General features: G+C 50.5%; 1 protein-coding gene across 4 annotated transcripts in view; it reads right to left on the reverse strand.

Moving 5' to 3' along the window:
* The window catches only part of LOC147097920 (uncharacterized), a 78,761-nt gene that overhangs the window by 12,699 nt on the left and 46,119 nt on the right, over window positions 1-19,943 (reverse strand). For 2 of the 4 annotated variants that reach the window (XM_085970993.1, XM_085970994.1), the window contains exons 8-17: window positions 19,316-19,517; window positions 17,096-17,313; window positions 15,120-15,281; window positions 9,822-9,917; window positions 7,621-7,748; window positions 6,576-6,747; window positions 4,979-5,169; window positions 2,861-3,142; window positions 2,296-2,467; window positions 1,059-1,149 (exon numbers count right to left, since the gene is read on the reverse strand). In XM_085970993.1, coding sequence (XP_085827119.1) covers window positions 1,059-1,149; window positions 2,296-2,467; window positions 2,861-3,142; window positions 4,979-5,169; window positions 6,576-6,747; window positions 7,621-7,748; window positions 9,822-9,917; window positions 15,120-15,281; window positions 17,096-17,313; window positions 19,316-19,517 — 1,714 coding nt within the window. Of the gene's footprint in view, window positions 1-1,017; window positions 1,150-2,295; window positions 2,468-2,860; window positions 3,143-4,978; window positions 5,170-6,575; window positions 6,748-7,620; window positions 7,749-9,821; window positions 9,918-15,119; window positions 15,282-17,095; window positions 17,314-19,315; window positions 19,518-19,943 lie in introns of all 4 variants that reach the window. The other 2 variants (XM_085970995.1, XM_085970996.1) reach the window with 2 other exon arrangements.

The raw sequence follows: 19,943 nt of genomic DNA on the forward strand, positions 1-19,943 counted from the left end.
GCGACGGCAAAACACAGTAAACGTCCATTTTTATTCATTTTGCTCGCCTTTCCCGTCACACGGAGCTCGCGCGCCGTATAAATAAATCTCCGCCACCCTCCCCCCCCCCCCCCGGCGAAAGTATCACACATTAATACTTAAACCAACCCGTGCTATTATTATACGTTAATTAAACCAACTCATAGCTCCATAGATTTAGGCAAGCGATATGACTATTATTATACAGTCATACTTTAAACCACCACAAATTTATGTGCAGAGCGCTTCCGGTTCGTTGGCAGCAGTCACTCCCGTTTATAGAAAAAGTATACACAGCCAATGTTCCCTGTGAGCTGCACTTTGCTCTGCGCAGCCTGTTTCTTTTAATGCGCGGTCCCTTTAAAGTTCTGCGTATTTCCAATGAGGAAGCCAGTGAGCGACCGACGCGAGACCTTTCCCACATTACAACAGTGACTACACTTCAAAAAGTACTTCATTGGCTGTAAAGCGCTTTGGGAACATCCGGTGGGCGTGAAAGGCGCTATAGAAATGTTGTGGGTTCACAGTCCCACTCCAGGGACCTGAGCACAAAAATCTAGGCTGACACTCCCAGTGCAGTGCTAAGGGAGTGCTGCACTGTCAGAGGTGCCGTCTCTCGGATGAGACGTTAAACCGAGGCCCCCGTCTGCTCTCTCGGGTGGACGTAAAAGATCCCACGGCTGCTATTTCGAAGAAGAGCAGGGGAGTTATCCCCGGTATCCTGGCCAATATTTATCCCTCAACCAACATAACAAAAAAGATTATCCGGTCATTATCACATTGCTGTTTGTGGGACCTTGCTGTGCGCAAATTGGCTGCCGCGTTTCCCACATTACAACAGCGACTACACTTCAAAAGTAATTCATTGGCTGTAAAGCGCTTTGAGATGTCCAGTGGTCGTGAAAGGCGCTATATAAATGCAAGTCTGTCTTTCTTTGAGATTACTGCGCAGCCGCGCACCGTAGCGGGAACACTGCACGCATCTTAATTCCATCTTACGCTAGTTAAAGCAGCTGCCATCTTAGGCTGTCCAGACTTACTGGGCAGGCATCCGTTCACTGAACTCCTTCTCTGACGCGCAGTAATCTAACCGCAAGATCTTTGTGCCTCTAGCCTTCAGCCGGGGGCAGTCTGTAGGAAAAACAGATCGCCTTTATAAATCACTGTGTCTTTCAGCAGGAGTGCTGCCATTCACTTCCTCATAGCACTGATTACTGAAGAGTTCATTAGACTCGTTTTTACAGACAGTGAAGGCACAGAAACCCAGGAGCGAGTTAAACGCTGGAATCTAATCGAGTGGTAACAGAAACCCAGAAATAAAAACAGAAAATGCTGGAAATACTCAGCAGGTCAGGCAGCATCTGTGGAGAGAGAAACAGAGTTAACGTTTCAGGTCGATGACCTTTCGTCAGTATTTCCAACATTTTCTGTTTTTATTTCAGATTCCCAGCATCCGCAGTATTTTGCTTTAGTATTTAACTCACAGAAACCCAGGAGTGATTTACAGGCTGGAATCTAATCGTGGATTTATATATAGAATAAAGGTTACCCGGGTGTGAGGTACAGGCTGGAATCTAATCGAGGGGTGCAGAGGGTTTATATATAGAACGATGGATACCCGGGAGTAAGTTACAGGCTGGAATCTAATCGAGGGGTTCGGAGGGTTTATATATAGAATGATGGATACCCGGGAGTGAGTTACAGGCTGGAATCTAATCGTGGGGTTCAGAGGGTTTATATATAGAATGATGGATACCCGGGAGTGAGTTACAGGTTGGAATCTAATCGAGGGGTTCAGAGGGTTTATATATAGAATGATGGATACCCGGGAGTGAGTTACAGGCTGGAATCTAATCAAGGGGTTCGGGGGGGGGTTTATATATAGAATGACGGATACCCGGGAGTGAGTTACAGGCTGGAATCTAATCGAGGGGTTCGGGGGGGGGGGGGGGTTTATATATAGAATGACGGATACCCGGGAGTGAGTTACAGGCTGGAATCTAATCAAGGGGTTTGGGGGGGGGGGGGGGGTTTATATATAGAATGACGGATACCCAGGAGTGAGTTACAGGCTGGAATCTAATCGAGGGGTTCGGGGGGTTTATATATAGAATAATGGATACCTGGGAGTGAGTTACAGTTTATGTACTGAACAAACAATGCAAGTTACGATGCAGTTAAAGATGAGATTGGCTGTGTCTGTATTGACCCAGTAATTTATGTTTGTGTGCCTTTTTAGCTCAAACGTGAACTGTTGTACATCACTGAGGTACTTACTGGAGTCGGTCCTGAATCCTTCCCAGAATTCCTTGCTCCTGGCTCTGGTCAGGACAAAGTGGTCCCTGCAGTTGACCAAGCTCACACTCTGTTCTCCCAGCTCCTGCCTCAGGCACTCGGGTCCCCAGGAATTGCTGTTGGTTGCTGTCAGCACCCCAGATACTAGCACAGGCTTCAGAGGAACACGGAAGAGTCAGAATACATCCAGTATACGTCAACAAATCTTTAATCAACATTGATAGGACAGTATAAACAAAGCTTTACTCTGTATCTAACCCGAGCTGCATGATGGGACAGGGTAGAGGGAGCTTTACTCTGTATCTAACCCGTGCTGTACCTGCCCTGGGAGTGTTTGATGGGGACAGTGTAGAGGGAGCTTTACTCTGTATCTAACCCGTGCTGTACCTGCCCTGGGAGTGTTTGATGGGACAGTGTAGAGGGAGCTTTACTCTGTATCTAACCCGTACTGTACCTGCCCTGGGAGTGTTTGATGGGACAGTGTAGAGGGAGATTTAATATCCTTGTAGAAATTCTTTAATATATGTTAAATAAAAACACAACTTACCAGCCCCTTTATCCAGTATTCCTGGAAGTACTTCCAGTTATTCTTATTTGTGGGATTCTGAATCCATGGGAAAGCCCCTTTGGAAAGCCATGAATAATGGATGCTGGCGCGCTGGTCTTGGGTCTGATTTGGGACTGGATTCGATTCTTTAATTGGGGGTTTTTCTGAGGACTGACTTTCCTTGCTCTGCTTTGGTGTTTTGGTGAGCGGGATTTTCTTCTCCACCACTGACGCGATGATGTCATCCAGAATGCTTGGCATGCTCCGCGTTGCCATGTTGCACTGTCCAAAAAAAACAACAGGCGACACATTAGACGGCCACACATTGAGTGGTTACAGATTACACAACAGGGCACAGGTTTGCGAGGCAGGACCACAAGTAGACACGGATGCTGGAGCGCAGATTCTCCAGGCTCTTTTGCCCAGCAAGGCAGGCTCCTTGTTGGCAATGTAGGGTTTGCTGAGTACGTGAAGGGCCAACTAAAATGCAGTTGATATAAACGGATGCCTTTCACGTCCTCAGGAGATCCCAAAGCTCCAAGGTACTTTGGAAGTGCAGTCTCTGTTGGGATTGTTCTGTACGGGGGAAAGCAGCAGCAGCCACTTTGCACACAGCAAGGTTGCACGGAGAGCGATGAAATGAATAAGCAGTTCATCTCTTTTGGCGGTGCTGGTCGGAAGGGAGGCAACTTAAGGGGCGCAGTCAGAATAGGAGGATAAGCATTCTGAAAGTCTTAGCAGGTCTTTGACAAGATTGAAGAGGCACGGGGCCAAGGAGCGACCAGCAGAAATGAAGGGAAAGGAAACCCAAGATGCGGGCAAGGGATGGAGCAGCCCAGTGTTTGCCCCTGTTGCAGGGCTGCAGAAGTGCAGGAGGTGCTGTATGAGGAGAGCTGCCCTCTTTGCCACCCCGTGGTACCATCCTCAGAACTTAGCCTTCCTGCAAGGACGCGGAGTCAAGTTTCAGGCTGCAGCTCACCACTGCTGTCCCTGGACGTGCCAACCCTATGTTGTGTGGTAGCTGCAGAACTCCGTGCGTTAGGTGGGCCAGCTGTGCATCTGGCTGTCTGCCGCACAGACCCTGCGAAGATACGGCCCCACGAAGACTGGCAACTGCAGGCGACAGTGCCTGCGGGCGCGGTTGATCGCACCTTGGTGTCTGCAGCCCATCAGGCATGGGGGGGGGGGGGCCTTTTGATCATCCTGACATGCCTTCTTTCATGTTGTCAATGAATGTCTGTTCTACTGTGATTGGGGTGCTTCCAGTAGTAATGTTTGGTGAGCAGCCACATCTGGTCTGGTAGCTCGGCTTCCTTTGGGAATAGGAGTCTTCTACACAATCGGGCTGCCAAGGCAAGGTCTGGCCTTCTCTACAGGCAGGTGCAGGTGTGGGCACTGAAGACCTCATCTGCAGCCTGACATCCTTCAGTAGGTTCAAGGTGGCAGCTCACCACCACCTTCTCAAGGGCAACTAGGGATGGGCAATAAATGCTGGCCTTGCCCAGCGACGCCCACATCCCATGAACGAATAAAAAAGAGGTCCTCCACTTGTTCCAACTACATCAGACAGGGGATTCCCATTGGGAAACCCATTGGTGAAGTAATGGGGGGGGTGGGTGGGGTAAGAAAACAACAATTGAACCAATGGCATTAGGGCTCATGAAACTGCCAGTAGGAACAACAAATATAAATGAGCAGAAAAGATTCAATATTGCAGATTATGCATCTTCAAATCAGCTCCCACCACATTTCCAATGCTGGATGGTTAGTTCTTTCCATTATGAGCAATGTCTTGCATGCCCAAATGTTAGAAAATGGCTTCCAGTATGTCCCCAGCCACAGGTCATGTTCGAGGAGGGTACTTGTTAAGCCACTGATCCTCACCAATCAATGCATTGAATGTTGACACCTTTTGGTCTAAACTGCCACCCAGCACAGCCAGTTGGCATCTCTTGATGTTCACCGCCCTGGCCGCTGTGCCGTGGGGTGCTCCTGGTCACGGAGCAAGTGCACTATGACCTTCCCCGCACACCCCCCACCCCCCCGTAACCCCTCCATTCTCTATGAATTCGAACCGTGACCCCAGCCTCTCCGTTCTTTCCCCACTCCTGTACTCACGCTGTTTAGTGTTGAGTAGACCGGGGCGAATGCGATGCCAGCGTCTGTGCATCTGAACCGCAGCTTCCCCGCTGTGGTGGTCAGCAGGTCGCACAGTGTTGAGCATTGCTCGGCCGTTCTTGATCTCTGGCGAGCAGGACTTCTGCTCGGTGAGGTGTTCCTGGGCCTGCTATATGGCACGTCTTCTACTTCTGGGATTAAAGTGGAGAGAATCACTTTCATGCAATTCCCAGCATCCTTTAGCAAAGTAACATTCCCAGCATGCCTTACACAGAGACCTCAATCGGTGGGGTTTTATTACCTCACAAAGATTGCAAGTGGGCACCAGCGGCCCTCTACTCTGTTTGATGGGACAGTGTAGAGGGAGTTTACTCTGTATCTAACCCCATGCTCTACCTGCCCTGGGAGTGTTTGATGGGGTAGTGTAGAGGGAGCTTTACTCTGTACCTAACCCGCGTTGTACCTGCCCTGGGAGTGTTTGATGGGACAGTGTAGAGGGAGCTTTACTCTGTATCTAACCCGTGCTGTAGCTGCCCTGGGAGTGTTTGATGGGACAGTGCAGAGGGAGCTTTACTCTGTATCTAACCTGTGCTGTACCTGCACTGGGAGTGTTTGATGGGACAGTGTAGAGGGAGCTTTACTCTGTATCTAACCCATGCTGTACCTGCCCTGGGAGTGTTTGATGGGACAGTGCAGAGGGAGCTTTACTCTGTATCTAACCCGTGCTGTTCCTGCCCTGGGAGTGTTTGATGGGACAGTGTAGAGGGAGCTTTACTCTGTATCTAACCCGTGCTGTACCTGCCCTGGGAGTGTTTGATGGGACAGTGTAGAGGGAGCTTTACTCTGTATCTAACCTGTGTTGGACCTGCCCTGGGAGTGTAATAACCTTAATAATTGGATAAGGAGTGTTGACTATTTTCCTGAAAAACATGACATTGTAACTGCAAACGAGTGAATAGTGGTGTCCACTGTCAAAGTCCCCAGCGGGGCAGGGCTGAGAGTCTCAGTAGTGAGCTGTGTACCGGAGCCATTGCTTTGTGCTGAAAGCCAACAAACCGGAAAGAGCAGGAGGTGTCTGTCACGTGGGCAGCAAGAGATGTCCAGGCTCTGCCCATTCTTCATCACTCATCCATTCGCATCTTTTCCCTCTTCCACCTTTGTATAAATTTGTTTTGCCAAAAGTTCCAGCAAAATCAACACATTCCCACTTTTAGTTCCATGTTGATGTCAAGTTTTCCCAGGGCAGGTACAGAACGGGTTAGATACAGAGTAAAGCTCCCTCTACACTGTCCCCATCAAACACTCGCAGGGCAGGTACAGCACGGGTTAGATACAGAGTAAAGCTCCCTCTACACTGTCCCATCAAACACTCCCAGGGCAGGTACAGCACAGGTTAGATACAGAGTAAAGCTCCCTCTACACTGTCCCATCAAACACTCCCAGGGCAGGTATAGCACGGGTTTGAATGTCGATTGCATGTGATTGAGCGAATGTGGAGTTAGCACCCATTGGGGATTGTAACCCAGTTAACGGGGTTGTCCTAGTAACAGCTCACTCGTGGCACTGTGCCGCAGTCGATGGTTGTACGGTTACTTACCATTTGCCTCCTCTTTGGCTTTCTGTGTAGCCAGCTCTGCCAGCCAGTGCAGTGGTGATTGGGTGCAGGAGCTGGCATGGTTGCTCTTCGACTCTTGCTTGAGTTCAGCTGTTGACCTTGCCTTGGCGGGCTCCCCTCCAGGAGTCAGTTCCACTCTGCTGTCAGTCTGCGGCTGCAAGTCAGGAGCACGGGAGGAGGTGTTAGTGCTGTACGGGGCCGTGAACTGACCGGTCAGGAAAAGACTATCCCCAGTAATAACTTGCCACAAAACCCGCCTCTGTTTAGCACTGTCTCACCATAGGAACAGAAGGAGGCCATTCAGCCCCTCGAGCCTGTTCCGCCATTCAATGAGATCATGGCTGAAATGCGACCTAACTCCATCTACCCACCTTTGGCCCAAATCCCTTAATATCTTTGGTTAACCATCACTTGCTCGGAATCACCCCTCCCCCCTCTTTTCCCCACCTCTCCTGAAGGCTGGGCCAACCCTTGCTGGTAACTGGCGCTAGTGACCATTCTTCACTCGACAGTAGCAGCTGGCAGGCTATCCGGCCAGGGTGGGCATCACAGCCGGCCGCCAATCCCCCATCCTGGCACAAGCCTCCAGCAGAAGTCAGGGATCAGGAAATGGGGGAAATCACAGAATCTTACAGCACAGAAGGCGGCCATTCAGCCCGTTGGGCCTGCGGCAGCTCGAGAGCTGAACTAGGATCCAAGCCATGATTTCCCGTCCACGGTGTTGAGGCCAGCTCAATATAAATGGGGGTGGCGATTACTGGTCCAGGATATTCCTGCTCGTGTGCGTCTGCAGTTAGCAGATAGTGTTTTGGGGTCGGTTGTTAGAAACATAGAAGATAGGAGCAGGAGTAGGCCATTTGGCCCCTCGAGCCCGCTCCGCCATTCAATGAGATCATGGCTGATCATCCAAATTCAGTACCCGGTCCCTGCCTTCTCCCCATATCCCTTGATCCCTTTAGCCTCAAGAAATATACCCAACTCCTTCTTGAATATATTTAATGAATTGGCCTCAACTGCCCTGTGTTACCTTGGGACACTTGCTCACGCCAAGCGTTTTGTTAAGCCAGTTCTTATCTCCGTCGACACAAGTGCAGTTTGATTTGATGCCCAGTCTGCTCCTGCGCCTGTGCATCTTTTCACACAGGCTAACCAAGGCTGCAAAAATAACAAAAGGAGAGTGAATGAAGGCATGTCCCGCTTCGCCCCTCCCCTCGGCGCTGGCTCCTGCTGGGGTGCGGTTCCGTGGGCAGGGCAGCTTCTAATACCGCGCTCACCGATCATTCTCCATCTGTCAGCTTACACTCTGAGGGGGTGAATTTCCACAGGGGGTGGGGGAGGGAAGGAGTTGGGGGGGGGGGGGGGGGGCGGCGCGTCCCCGGCTCATCGCCTGTAACAAGTGCTGCAAAAACAACCCCCTCCCCAAAGAAAGAACGGCTCCTCTTCCAAGGTTTCAGCTGACTAGTGGGAACATAGGATCATCGAATGGTTACAGCACAGGAGGCCATTCGGCCCGTCGAGCCCGTGCCGGCTCTCTGCAAGAGGACCTCAGCCAGTCCCACTCCCCCCGCCCTTTCCCCGTAGCCCTGCAAATTTTTTTTCCTTCAGGTGCTTATCCAACTCCCTTTTGAAAGCCACGATTGAATTTGCCTCCACCACCCTCTCAGGCAGTGCATTCCCGATCCTAACCACTGGCTGCATAAAAAAGTTTCCCCTCATGTCGCCTTTGGTTCTTTTAGCGATCACCTTAAATCTGTGTCCTTTGGTTCTCGACCCTTCCGCCAATGGGAACAGTTTCTCTCTATCTGCTCTGTCTAGACCACTCATGATTTTGAAAGACCCCCCCCCCCCCACCCTCATGATTTTGAACTTCGGCCCCCGCAAGAATCAGGAGTTGTAGCAAGGGGGTGGAAACAGGGGGCCGATCCTGCCCTTGCTCCACAGTCCCAGAGGACCCAGCTCTGTGCTTGCTGCACCCGCTGTCTGGAGGGAGGGAGGGGCCCCGGTTGGCACTACCGGTGTTATAGGCTGGGTGAACATGCTTCCCCACCTCCTGCGTTGTGCGATGAAGTGTCTCCCTGCCCACACAACCATGTGGTTGAAATTAGATGGGGTGTGGGGGAAATAACGAGGGGTATACATTGGGGATCCGGTCAGCTGGAGTGATGTATAGCACCTTTAATGTATGTGAACGTCCCAAGGCGCTTCACAGGAGCGATTGTCAAACAAAATTTGACACCGAACCACATAAGGGGCTATTAGGACAGGTGGCCAAAAGCTTGGTCAAAGAGGTAGATTTTTAGGAGCGACTTAAAGGAGGAAAGAGAGGTAGAGAGGCGGAGAGGTTCAAGGAGGGAATTCCAGAGCTTAGGACTCGGACAACAGAAGGCACGGCCACCAATGGTGGAGCGATTAAAATCAGGGATGCATAAGAGGCCTGAATTGTAGAAGCACAGAGATCTCAGAGGGTTGTGGGGCTGGAGGAGGTTTCAGAGATAGGGAGGGGCAAGACCATGGAGGGAATTGAAAACAAGGGTGAGAATTTTAAAATCGAGGTGTTGCTTAACCGGGAGCCAGTGTAGGCCAGTGAGCACAGGGGTGATGGGCGAACGGGACTTGGTGCGGGTTAGGATACGGGCAGAAGAGTTTTGGATGACCTCAAGTTTATGTGCAACCTCTGGAACTTGGTCACTGCCAGGGGGGGCATGGGGGTCGGATGCTGAAGACTCACTCAACGCAAACTGCATCAACCATGCCCCCCTCCCACCCCGACCAGCTCAGTGACCCAGCCACTAAACATGAACGGCAACCACCCCATCAGACACAACTACTAGACTCGGGTCTCTCACTGTCCGCATGCTGAGCTAACCCACCCCCCGCACCCCCACCCCCCACACCTCAGAAAGCAAGAGCGAACAAGCTGCCTCACACCCCTGACCCACACGACATCCCAGTGCAAGCCCAGTGATGCCACGAACCACTCTTCCCACAAACACGGTGCAATCAAGAGTGCCCAATGGCTTCAGGAAAGAAAAAAGACTGCATTCTCTTCAAAATCCAATATATATTAAAAAAAAGACACCATTTTGAGTCAGCGTCACTCAACCTGGGAAGACAGACACAAGATGGCAGCTTCAAGGCAGCAACGCTGAGTGACTTCAGGTGGCATCTTAAACCCTGCCGCTGAATTGGGAGTTCGAATCGACAAAACTGCTCTGACGAAGCTCTTACCGGTGTTCGGGACCAGCTGTGTTGGCTGCAGGCTTTTTATGTCGTGATTGTGTCCCCTAACGCACTTCAGCCAGACTGCAACATCCTCGCCCCTTTCTGAATGGAAACATTAGTTACATCAGAGTTTTGGCAAGTGAAACCTGCTTGGGGGACATCCTGTCACATTGCAGGCAACAAAGCAATGTTTGTCTACTGACAGTAGCCCTAAATCATTCCGGCTCTTTTAAAAAAAAAAACGGCGTTCGTTTTTTTTTCTCACTTCGCGATCAGCAAGTTGGCAGATTTACGGTTTGGCTACTGTTTTAAGTAAATATTAGGCTGTACAATCTCATCACCCTCTGGTCTGGTCGCTCTATGGTGGCCAACTACGGCCACATATCAAACCAAACCAAATGCAAGTCCGATTCTGAAACTGTTGCTCGAATGGGCTTTAGAAAAACATAGAAAAATCGGAGCAGGAGTCGGCCATTCGGCCCTTCAAGCCTGCTCCGCCATTCAATATGATCATGGCTGATCCTTTATATAGTCCTGTGACAATGGATCACAGTCTTGATGTGGAATTTCACAGTGCCAGAAAATATGAAAAGTAAGAAGATGTTCAATTAAAGTGAATGACTGAATTTTGAGAGAGTTTTTCCCCACTGGAGGCAGTCTTTTTATGAATTTAATAGTGAAAAACAGATTTCTCCTGTTTCGTTTACAGTCCTTACAATTACCAACTGCCACATTCGAAACCAGTGCGACAAAAATGGAGGATTTAAGTTTGGGTTAGTGGCTGTCCCTTTAAATCCATTCACAATTCATAAGGTGCGGGACTGGAATTCCACGGTTTCGGCTCCATCGGCAGAAGAGCAGGGAAAGCGGGATTCCTGGCTGCCGTGGACGCCCACGCGGGAACAGAATCCCAGGGAGGGGTCATTGGGAGAGGTTATTGGGAGAGGTCATCGGGAGCGGTGGGCCGGGCACCCATCCGGATCAGCTGGCAGGAAGGGGGAGCTTCCGCTCCTCCAGGGACACCTGGAGGCCCTCTGAGATCCATCGCCTGGCTTCTGCCGAGGATTTGGGGCCTTAACGAGACTCGCGCACGAACGTGTGCTCCGCTGAGGCCTTGTAAGGGCATAAAAAGATTCGCAGGGGCAACCCAGCCCAGGAACCTGCCTCCCACCCACCCCCAATACAGGGCATAGGTGGAAAACCTGCTCCCTCCACAAAATGAATGAAGATTTAAAAAAAAGAGGTTGGAGTAGAGGGTAACCTGGTTTATTGTGCATTTTCCGGTCCTTTGACTCGGGATCTTCCCTAGCTGTGTGGGGCCTAGACTGGAATTTCAGTCTTAAAAACCAGCTGAAGCTAAAATCTTTTTGCCAAGTTTCACTTGATACGAAAAGTTACAAAGTTTTTTTCGGTTCTCTACAAAGCTTGAGGCAGGAGCTAAGCTACTTTTAATGAGACACAGACTCAGCGATTTGGTCAGTTATTTGAATGCCAGCAAGTTACTTTCCAATGCGGCCAAAGGTTATTCAAATCCAGGCGTCCCAGTAACTGTTTGAATTTTTTGAGAGTCAGTTTGGAATTCTAAAGAGATGAATAGCTTCGGCCAACATCATCTCGCACAGTGGGAAAGGTACAAGGAACACTGGAGGAAAAATTGGATTGCTTTGCGCCTCCAGTTAGCGCCCGGGCATGGCGCTGCTAACGCCTCCCGCAAAATTCAGCGGGAGGTTAGCGGCGGCGTTGCTGGTAGTGCCCCACGACGCTGCGCCTCCACCGATGACGCCATCACCATGCGCAGCGTCAAGCTCGCGCCCTGGCCGCAAACTTCGGTCGCGCCCCCCTGACCTACCACCATACGATATGTCCGACAGGGTCAGGGGGGCGTTTATGCAGCCGCAGCGGCGCTAATTAAAGGGCAGGCGCCGGGTGGCCATTTTTCTTTGGGCTACCTGCCCTTTAATTAGCCACTTCTTCATGCGGGGTGCCGGCCGCGATTGGTCAGCCCGGCACTGCTCCAGCAGGGCCCCAGTGTGCGCTGCCCCCTCCCCTTTAATCAGGGGAGGGAGGCCTGTAACACCGCGGCACTACGTGCCGCTGTTGCGCATCGCGCCACGATATTAAATGGTAGCGCCCCAGGAAGGAAGGGGGGGTGCTTCCAGTAGCAGCACCGCCTCCTGCTGGGGGCGCTACCACTCAATTTATGGCGTGGGGGGGGGGGGGGGGGCGCTAACTTTTTCTGGGCGCTAAGAGCAGCGCCCCGGCGGAGTTGGCGCCCAAAGGGGGCACGAGGGAATTTTCCCCCCACTGTCTATGTTAAAGTATTCGCTCAGAATTAGATGGCCACTATTTATGCGGAGCTAGATTGAAGGATTTCTCATTTTAAACGATACCATGTACAATACAATGTCTCAGCGGCAGCGCTCGCCCCGCTCCAGAGATTTGAGCAGATAATCCAGACCAACACTGGGGCAGCACGGTGGCATAGTGGTTAGCACTGTTGCCTCACAGCGCCAGGGACCTGGGTTCAAATCCGGCCTCGGGTGACTGTCTGTGTGGAGTTTGCACATTCTCCCCGTGTTTGCGTGGGTTTCCTCCGGGTGCTCCGGTTTCCTCCCACAGTCCAAAGATGTGCGGGTTAGGTTGATTGGCTGTGATAAAAATTGGCCCTTAGTGTTAGGGGGGGATTAAATACGTGGGGTTACGGGGATAGGGCTTGGGTGGGATGGCTGTCGGTGTAGGGACCGGGTGCTAGGGTTTGGATGATCAGCCATGATCTCGTTGAATGGCGGAGCAGGCTCGAAGGGCCGAATGGCCTACTCCTGCTCCTATCTTCTATGTTTCTATGTTACTGCGGTGCAGTACGGAGGGAGTGCTGCACTGGCGGAGGTGCCGTCCTCTCAGATAAGATATTAAACCCAGACCCCCGTCTGCCCTTTCAGGGCAATGTAAAAGATCCCGTGGCACTACTTGAAGAGGAGCAGGGGATGTCTCCCAGTATCCTGGCCGATATTTAGCCCTCCACTAAAAAACAGATCATCTCTTGTTATCTCGTGGCTGTTTGTGGGAGCTTGCTGTGCGTAAATTGGCTGCCGCAGTTGCCTACATTACAACAGCGACGACACTTCAGAAATACCTCATTGGCTGTGAAGCGCTTTGGGGCGTCCCGATGTTGTGAAAGGCGCTATAGAAATGCAAGTCCTTTCTGATCACACCATTAGCAGCTATTCACTTGTTTTTCTTTTTACGAAATAAATTTGCTCAATAATTTAAACGAGGCCCCGGGTAATTCCAGTAGCTAAAATATTAACGGAAAAGTTGTTCTGTTTCTCTTCCCGAGCAACGTTTTCCGGTCTATCCCGAGTGTGTCTGCACTAGGCCGAGAGCCAGGGAAACGTTCAGCTAGGAGAGTGATCTCAAATTTGGAAGCTGAAAAAATGTACAGTAAGGGGGGTAGAAAATACCCAACTGGACTGTTTGGCTCAAATCCAGAAGGGCAGACTCCACCTTCCATTTGTCACAACCCGTCTTGTCTCCCTCATTCATACTGCTATGATCAGTGCTCGTTTAAATGATCCTCCCTTGTCTCTTTTCTAAGCTGTTTTCTAAGCATCGTCCCTCTTCCCTGCATTGAAATCGCACCCTCCTACACTTACCCAAGGCCTCATTGAGTATATTCAAGACTGAGATCGATAGATTTTTGGACACTAGCGGAATCAAGGGCTATGGGTATAGGGCGGGAAAGTGGAGTTGAGGGAGAAGATCAGCCAGGCTCGAGGGGCCGAATGGCCGACTCCTGCTCCTATTTCTTATGTTATATTCTCCCTCAGACCTCCCTTCCCCCTACAATCATAGAGTCATAGAGTTTTACAGCACAGAAAGAGGCCCTTCGGCCCATCGTGTCTGCGCCGCCCATCCATCCCTGTCCAGTCTAATCCCATTTTCCAGCATTTGGTCCATAGAGTCTCCATGCAGATTGTCTATTGACACCACTGTGTCAGCCAATGAGTGGCACCGTGTCAGTCAATGAGTGGCACCGTGTCAGCCAATGAGTGGCACCGTGTCAGCCAATGAGTTGGCGGTGGGGCCGGACTTACAGCAGACAGTGTATTTCACAGCAAACAAAGTTCATTTACTCTGCAAACAGAGTCTGTTTAAATCGTGCACTACAGCAAGCAGTCTACAGAGTCTATTTAAAAAGAGTCTCTACCAACTACAGCAAACAGAACTCAAAAAAAAAAACTGCAGCAACTTCTCTTGGTAAAAACAGATTACTCCTCCAGCAAAATGCAGTGAGTGGAGGAGGATAGTTACACAATACAAATTACATGTGGAAAATCCACTTACAGCAGTGCAGTCGACAGGCGTGATTGACAGGGCAATTACTCAATCATCTCCATTCTGGCCAGGAATAGTGGTGTCACTTTGTAAAGCCAACTCTCTGCTGTTAAAGCTCAAGCTTTGCTTCGGCTAACCATCACTTGATCATTTACCTCATCTTCTGCTACACTTTGCCCCTTTAGTGCTGTCCTACCCGAGCCAAGGACCCACACTCAAGATTTATAATATAAAAAAATACAGCTGTTCGGACTGTCACTATATGCAACGTAGCTTTTAAAGAATATTCTAACCTTTATTCCCATTCCATTGTCCTATAAGAAAGATATATCGTCCCTTCCACTACCTCAAAGCATCCCAAAGCGCTTTACAGCCAATGAAGTACTTTTTGAAGTGTAGTCACTGTTGTAATGTGGGAAACGCAGCAGCCAATTTGTGCACAGCAAGCTCCCACAAACAGCAATGTGATAATGACCAGATCATGTTTTTTTAGTGATGTTGATTGAGGGATAAATATTGACCCAGGACACCGGGGAGAACTCCCCTGCTCTTCTTCGAAATAGTGGCCGTGGGATCTTTTACGTCCACCTGAGAGCGCAGACGGGGCCTCGGTTTAACGTCTCCTCTGAAAGACGGCACCTCCGACAGTGCGGCGCTCCCTCAATCAATGTTCCCGTTAAGCTGCGCAGTCAGCTGCAAGGACCCACGCAGGCTGCTGACCGGCTTTCACGTTGTAGAAACCGCGCCCGCGCAAAAATTTGAATGGGCCGCGCGGTGGGGCAGGGCAGCTTACCGAGATTTTTGTGCTCACGTCTCTGGAGTGGGGGACTTGAACCCACAAACGAACTGCCCCAGAGGTGAGGGTGCTATCCACTGAGCCATGGCCGAGTTGCCAGTGCATGTGCGCACACCGCCACCTTCGCACACGCGCAGACGTGTAAACGCGCGCTCACGCTCACGGACTCTCACCCTTTTCGTTCCTGGCACTTCTTTTCTGCTTCGTTTCGTAACAGTCGGTGCAAACAAAGAAGCCGCACCTTGGGCAGACCCAGTGGAGGTTAAACACCACAGAGTGACAGCTGTCGCACGTCTCCTCCTTCTCTCCAATTGGCGCCTTACAGGCAATGGCCCCTATAGAAAAAACGGTAAATGAGCCACACCGATTGACGAAAGAAAAGTACTAGGCACTTGGTCTAAGCGTTAAACAAAGCTTTAATCAACTGTTTTACAACATGGAGGTCTAGTTGTGTCCTTCACTAGTTCCTCTTAAGAATGTCCTGCGCAAGCTGGGCCCGTGCCTGAATATTTATACTCTCCCTGGACAGCGCCACCCGTAGGCCGCTCAGTATTACTTCATAAGTCTTTCTTTCGTGAATGACTGATTCATGTCACCGATCACATTTCAGAGACTTTGCGCAACATTGCAGGCACTGCATTTAACCTCGGCAACTTGGAGGGGAAACCACCCATTCCTGCTCCTGATTGCTGGCCAGTCAGTCTTGTTGGGAAAGGAGTAATGTGTAGACCTTGGCTGAGGGGCAGCAATGAGCTTGGCTGTGTTGCCCCCATGGCCAAACATAGAAACATAGGATCAGGAGTCGGCCATTCGGCCCTTCGAGCCTGCTCCGTCATTCAATATGATCAGGGCTGATCCTCTATCTCAATACCATATTCCCGCTCTCTCCCCATACCCCTTGATGCCTTTTGTGTCTAGAAATCTCTCTATCTCCTTCTTCAATATATTCAGTGACGATATAGACAGGTTAGTTAGATGGGCAGAACAGTGGCAAATGCAATTTAACCCTGAAAAGTGTGAGGTGATGCATTTTGGGAGGACTAACAAGGCAAGGGAATACACAATGAATGGTAGGACCCTAGGAAGGACAGAGGATCAGAGGGACCTTGGTGTGCATGTACATCGATCCCTGAAGGCAGCAGGACAGGTAGAGAAGGTGGTTAAAAAGGCATATGGGATACTTGCCTTCATTAGCCGAGGCATAGAATATAAGAGCAGGGAGGTTATGATGGAGCTGTACAAACATGCTAGTTAGGCCACAGCTGGACTACTGTGTGCAGTTCTAGGCACCACACTATAGGAAGGATGTGATTGCATTGGAGAGGGTGCAGAGGAGATTCACCAGGATGTTACCTGGGCTGGAGCGCTTCAGCTATGAAGAGAGACTGGACAGGCTGGGGTTGTTTTCCTTAGAGCAGAGAAGGCTGAGGGGGGACCTGATTGAGGTGTACAAAATTATGAGGGGCATAGATAGGGTAGATAGAAAGGAACTTTCCCACTTAGTAGAGGGGTCAATAACCAAGGGGCATAGTTTCAAGGTAAGGGGCAGGAGGTTTAGAGGGGATTTGAGGAAATACTTTTTCACCCAGAGTGTGGTTGGAATCTGGAACTCACTGCCCGAAAGGGTGGTAGAGGCAGGAACCCTCACAACATTCAAGAAGCAGTTAGATAAGCAGTTGAAACACCATAGCATACAAGGCTACGGACCAAGTGCTGGAAAATGGGATTAGAATAGACAGGGCTTGATAGCCACCGCGGACACAATGGGCCGAAGGGCCTCTTTCTGTGCTGTATAACTCTATGACTCGGCCTTCACAGCCTTCTGTGGTAGAGAATTCCATAGGTTCACCACCCTCTGAGTGACAGCTTGCTGTCCCTCGCAGTCCACACTCACGGATGCAGAGCGGCCAACTTGGATGATGTACGGGAGACCTGCAGTGGAGCAGCACACCGGGTCAATGAAGAAGCGATGGGGACAACACATTACAGGCTGGTCGCCACCTCTGTGTCTGCTTCGCTGATTTGATTGGTACACCCCTCCAGTAAATATGGCCCCTTTTGAAGAGGCGAGAGTCTGCGTAAGTCGCCGCTGCGTGCAACATGGCCGTACAAGCCCGGAGCCATCACCGTTCCTGACCCACAGCCTTACCATCGTAGCTTTCGCTGATCCTCGCGAGCAGTCTCCGCTCGGCCAGCACGAGGTCACAGAAGGGATCGCCCACATGCGCCAAGATGTAGGCGGCGGTGTCGAGATCCAGACCAGCCTCTGCGGCACGGGCCGATGTCTCCGGTGGAGCTTCTTCACTGACCTGCTCCTCCGTGGAGAAACCTTCGACCGTCAGACCTCCATTCCTAGTGATGGACAGCCTGACAACAAAAGAGAGAGAGAGAGAGAGACACGTAATAGGGGACAACTTCTTGGCTGCACCCAGTGACGATTTCTCTCCTTACGGTGCTGGCTCACTGTTGGGCTGCTGTCCCATTGACTCCAGCAGCTCTCTGGAATCTCATCCCAACATCCATCTATAAGCCCGTAGAGATCAGCAGGAGGCTATTTCAGCAGAAAATAACCAACCTGAATTAAATATAATTTAAACCAGAATTCCTCCACTCACTTATTTTAGCAACAGCAAAAATAAGGAGACTTGAATAAAATGTGATAGAGCGGAGGTAGAAAGAGCTAATGGACTAATTGTTCATACTTAGGGCTTCCTTCAAGAAATTCTTTCCTCAGTTCAGAGAGAAAGTAGCTTTTTGCTCGTTAAGGCCTCATTAACGTAATTAATGATGAGCTTTCAGCAGCTGCACAGTGAGAGGCTCCCTTGGGGTCCGGCCTAGTCTTGGTCGGTTTAATGAATGGGACATTATTGCCACAGCAGTGGCGGATGTGAAGTGACACCCCCTGCGCTGGCTGACCTACACTGGCTCCTGGTCCGGCAGTGCCTCAACTTTAAAATTCTCCTCCTTGTTTTCAATTCCCTCCATGGCCTCGCCCCCCTCCCTATCTCTGCCACCTCCTCCAGTCCTACTACCCTCCGAGATCTCTGCGCTCCTCCAATTCTGGCCTCTTGCGCATTCCCGATTTTGAACGCTCCACCAGTGGCAGCCGTGCCTTCAGCAGCCGTGGCCCCAAGCTCTGGAATTCCTTCCTTTAACCTCTCCGCCTCGCTCTCTCCTCCTTTAAACCTACCTAACTGTCCTAATGGCCCATAATTTCCGATCAGAGGCTTCCTGCGTGCGGAGGCCTCCTATCGGAAAAAAAATCTACGGACTTACCTGAGGACTCCAGAGATCCGGACACTTCCGCTCCTGGGCCTCTCCACGGTCGAAATGCGCAGGGCCCGCGTATCCCAGGGGCGCAGGCGGTTCGCAAGCGTCCCTGGGATCACGTGGGCCATGGGGAGCCAACAGGAGAAGGGAATCTCCCTTCATACACTTGACAGATCGACCTGTCAAATATATGAATGGAGATCACCCCAAAAACACATCAAAACATTAAATAAATTTTTTTTAAATCACGTTTTTAAAATGAGTTAAAATTACATTAAATTAAATATTTTAAACAAAAATTTAATCTTTTGAAAAAAATAATTAAAGTTTTTTTTTTAAACAGGGCTAAAAATAAACTTAGCATTTTTAAAAGTATTTTAAAATTATAAATGAGTGAAAATTATTTATTTATTTTTAAAAACTTTTTTCAATTCATATGCTGCTAAAACCAGACCTTACACCCACTTTTATCAGGCGTAAGATTTCTAAGGGTTTTCAGCGGGCGGAGGTTGTGCAGAAAGCGGAACTCTCCCCCCGCAGAGGCCCTTCTCCAGGGCAGGCAGAGGATCTGTCAAGAGCATTCTTCACAGATCGGAAATACCGGTTTTTAGTGCATGTGCTTGGCGTGCCTGAAACCGGCATTTCCGATGTCCCTACGGGTGTGTACACAGCGCGTGCCCACCCTTAGGCATCGGAAAATACGGGCCACTCCCTCCTTGTGTGGCTCGATGCCAAATTCCTTTTTGATAACGCTCCTGTGAAGCTCCTTGGGACGTTGAGCTATGTGAAAGGCGCTATATAAATGCAAGTTGTTGAGTACAATGGAGAGTATTTGCGCGAGAGAGCACGGCCACAGTGGGCAATGGCAGATACATCGCCACAGCTGGAGGAAGGGCAGGGGTGGAGAGTTAGTGAGGGAGAACAATTATAATTAATAAAACTCTTACTGACGTTTATACAACTCTTTTCGCCCCCCCACAAAATTCCCCCGTACAATCCCCCCCACCAATCCCCCCCACAATCCACCCCCCCCACAATCCCTCCCCCTTTACAATCACCCCCCACAATCCCCCCCCCCCCCTTTCCTAGTGTGAAATACCTGCGGAGCTGCATGAACCTGCAGGACGAGGGCAGCGGAGGCGAATCCTGTCCCCTTCTGCTCCGACTTGGCCAGCAGTCTCGGCAGCGAGGGACGTTGGTGAAAAGCTCAGTGCAGGGGACGTCCTGCAGGAAGGATTCCCCTGCGCTCTTGGGAAGCGTCGCCCTCTGGGGCACTTTGGGCCATTCTGCATCTGGTCCATCTGCAGGGAAAACACGAGAGAAGAGAGTTCAGCGGCGTCGCCAACAGCAACATTTCCCGCCGTCTAGAAGTGAGCCTGGGCTCAAAAAAAAATCAATGGGGCCAATTTCCACACGGATTCTCCATGACGTTTGTGGGAAGTTCCCTTTTCCGGCATTTCCTGCGGCTCTTGCGCCAAGGTTATGATGGACGAACGGGGACAACCCCCTGACCCCCTCGGAAATTCCCCTCCTTCCCCGTTTGTTGCGATATACAGACTCGCCCTGACGGATTAGTGGGCTGATGTAGAATCAGCCACACAGAGCAGAGAGGTCCCCAAGTCTCCTTCCCTTGGACATTGCTCATTCACGTCGGCAGAAAGTGGGGCTGGAAATACCCTCAATACCTCTGGACTGGGCTGCCAACCCTCCAGGATTGCCCTGGAGTC

The sequence above is a fragment of the Somniosus microcephalus genome, chromosome 30 (assembly GCF_052327205.1).
Source record: "Somniosus microcephalus isolate GS21.2 chromosome 30, FLI_Smic_1.0, whole genome shotgun sequence".
Lineage (NCBI taxonomy): Eukaryota > Metazoa > Chordata > Chondrichthyes > Squaliformes > Somniosidae > Somniosus > Somniosus microcephalus.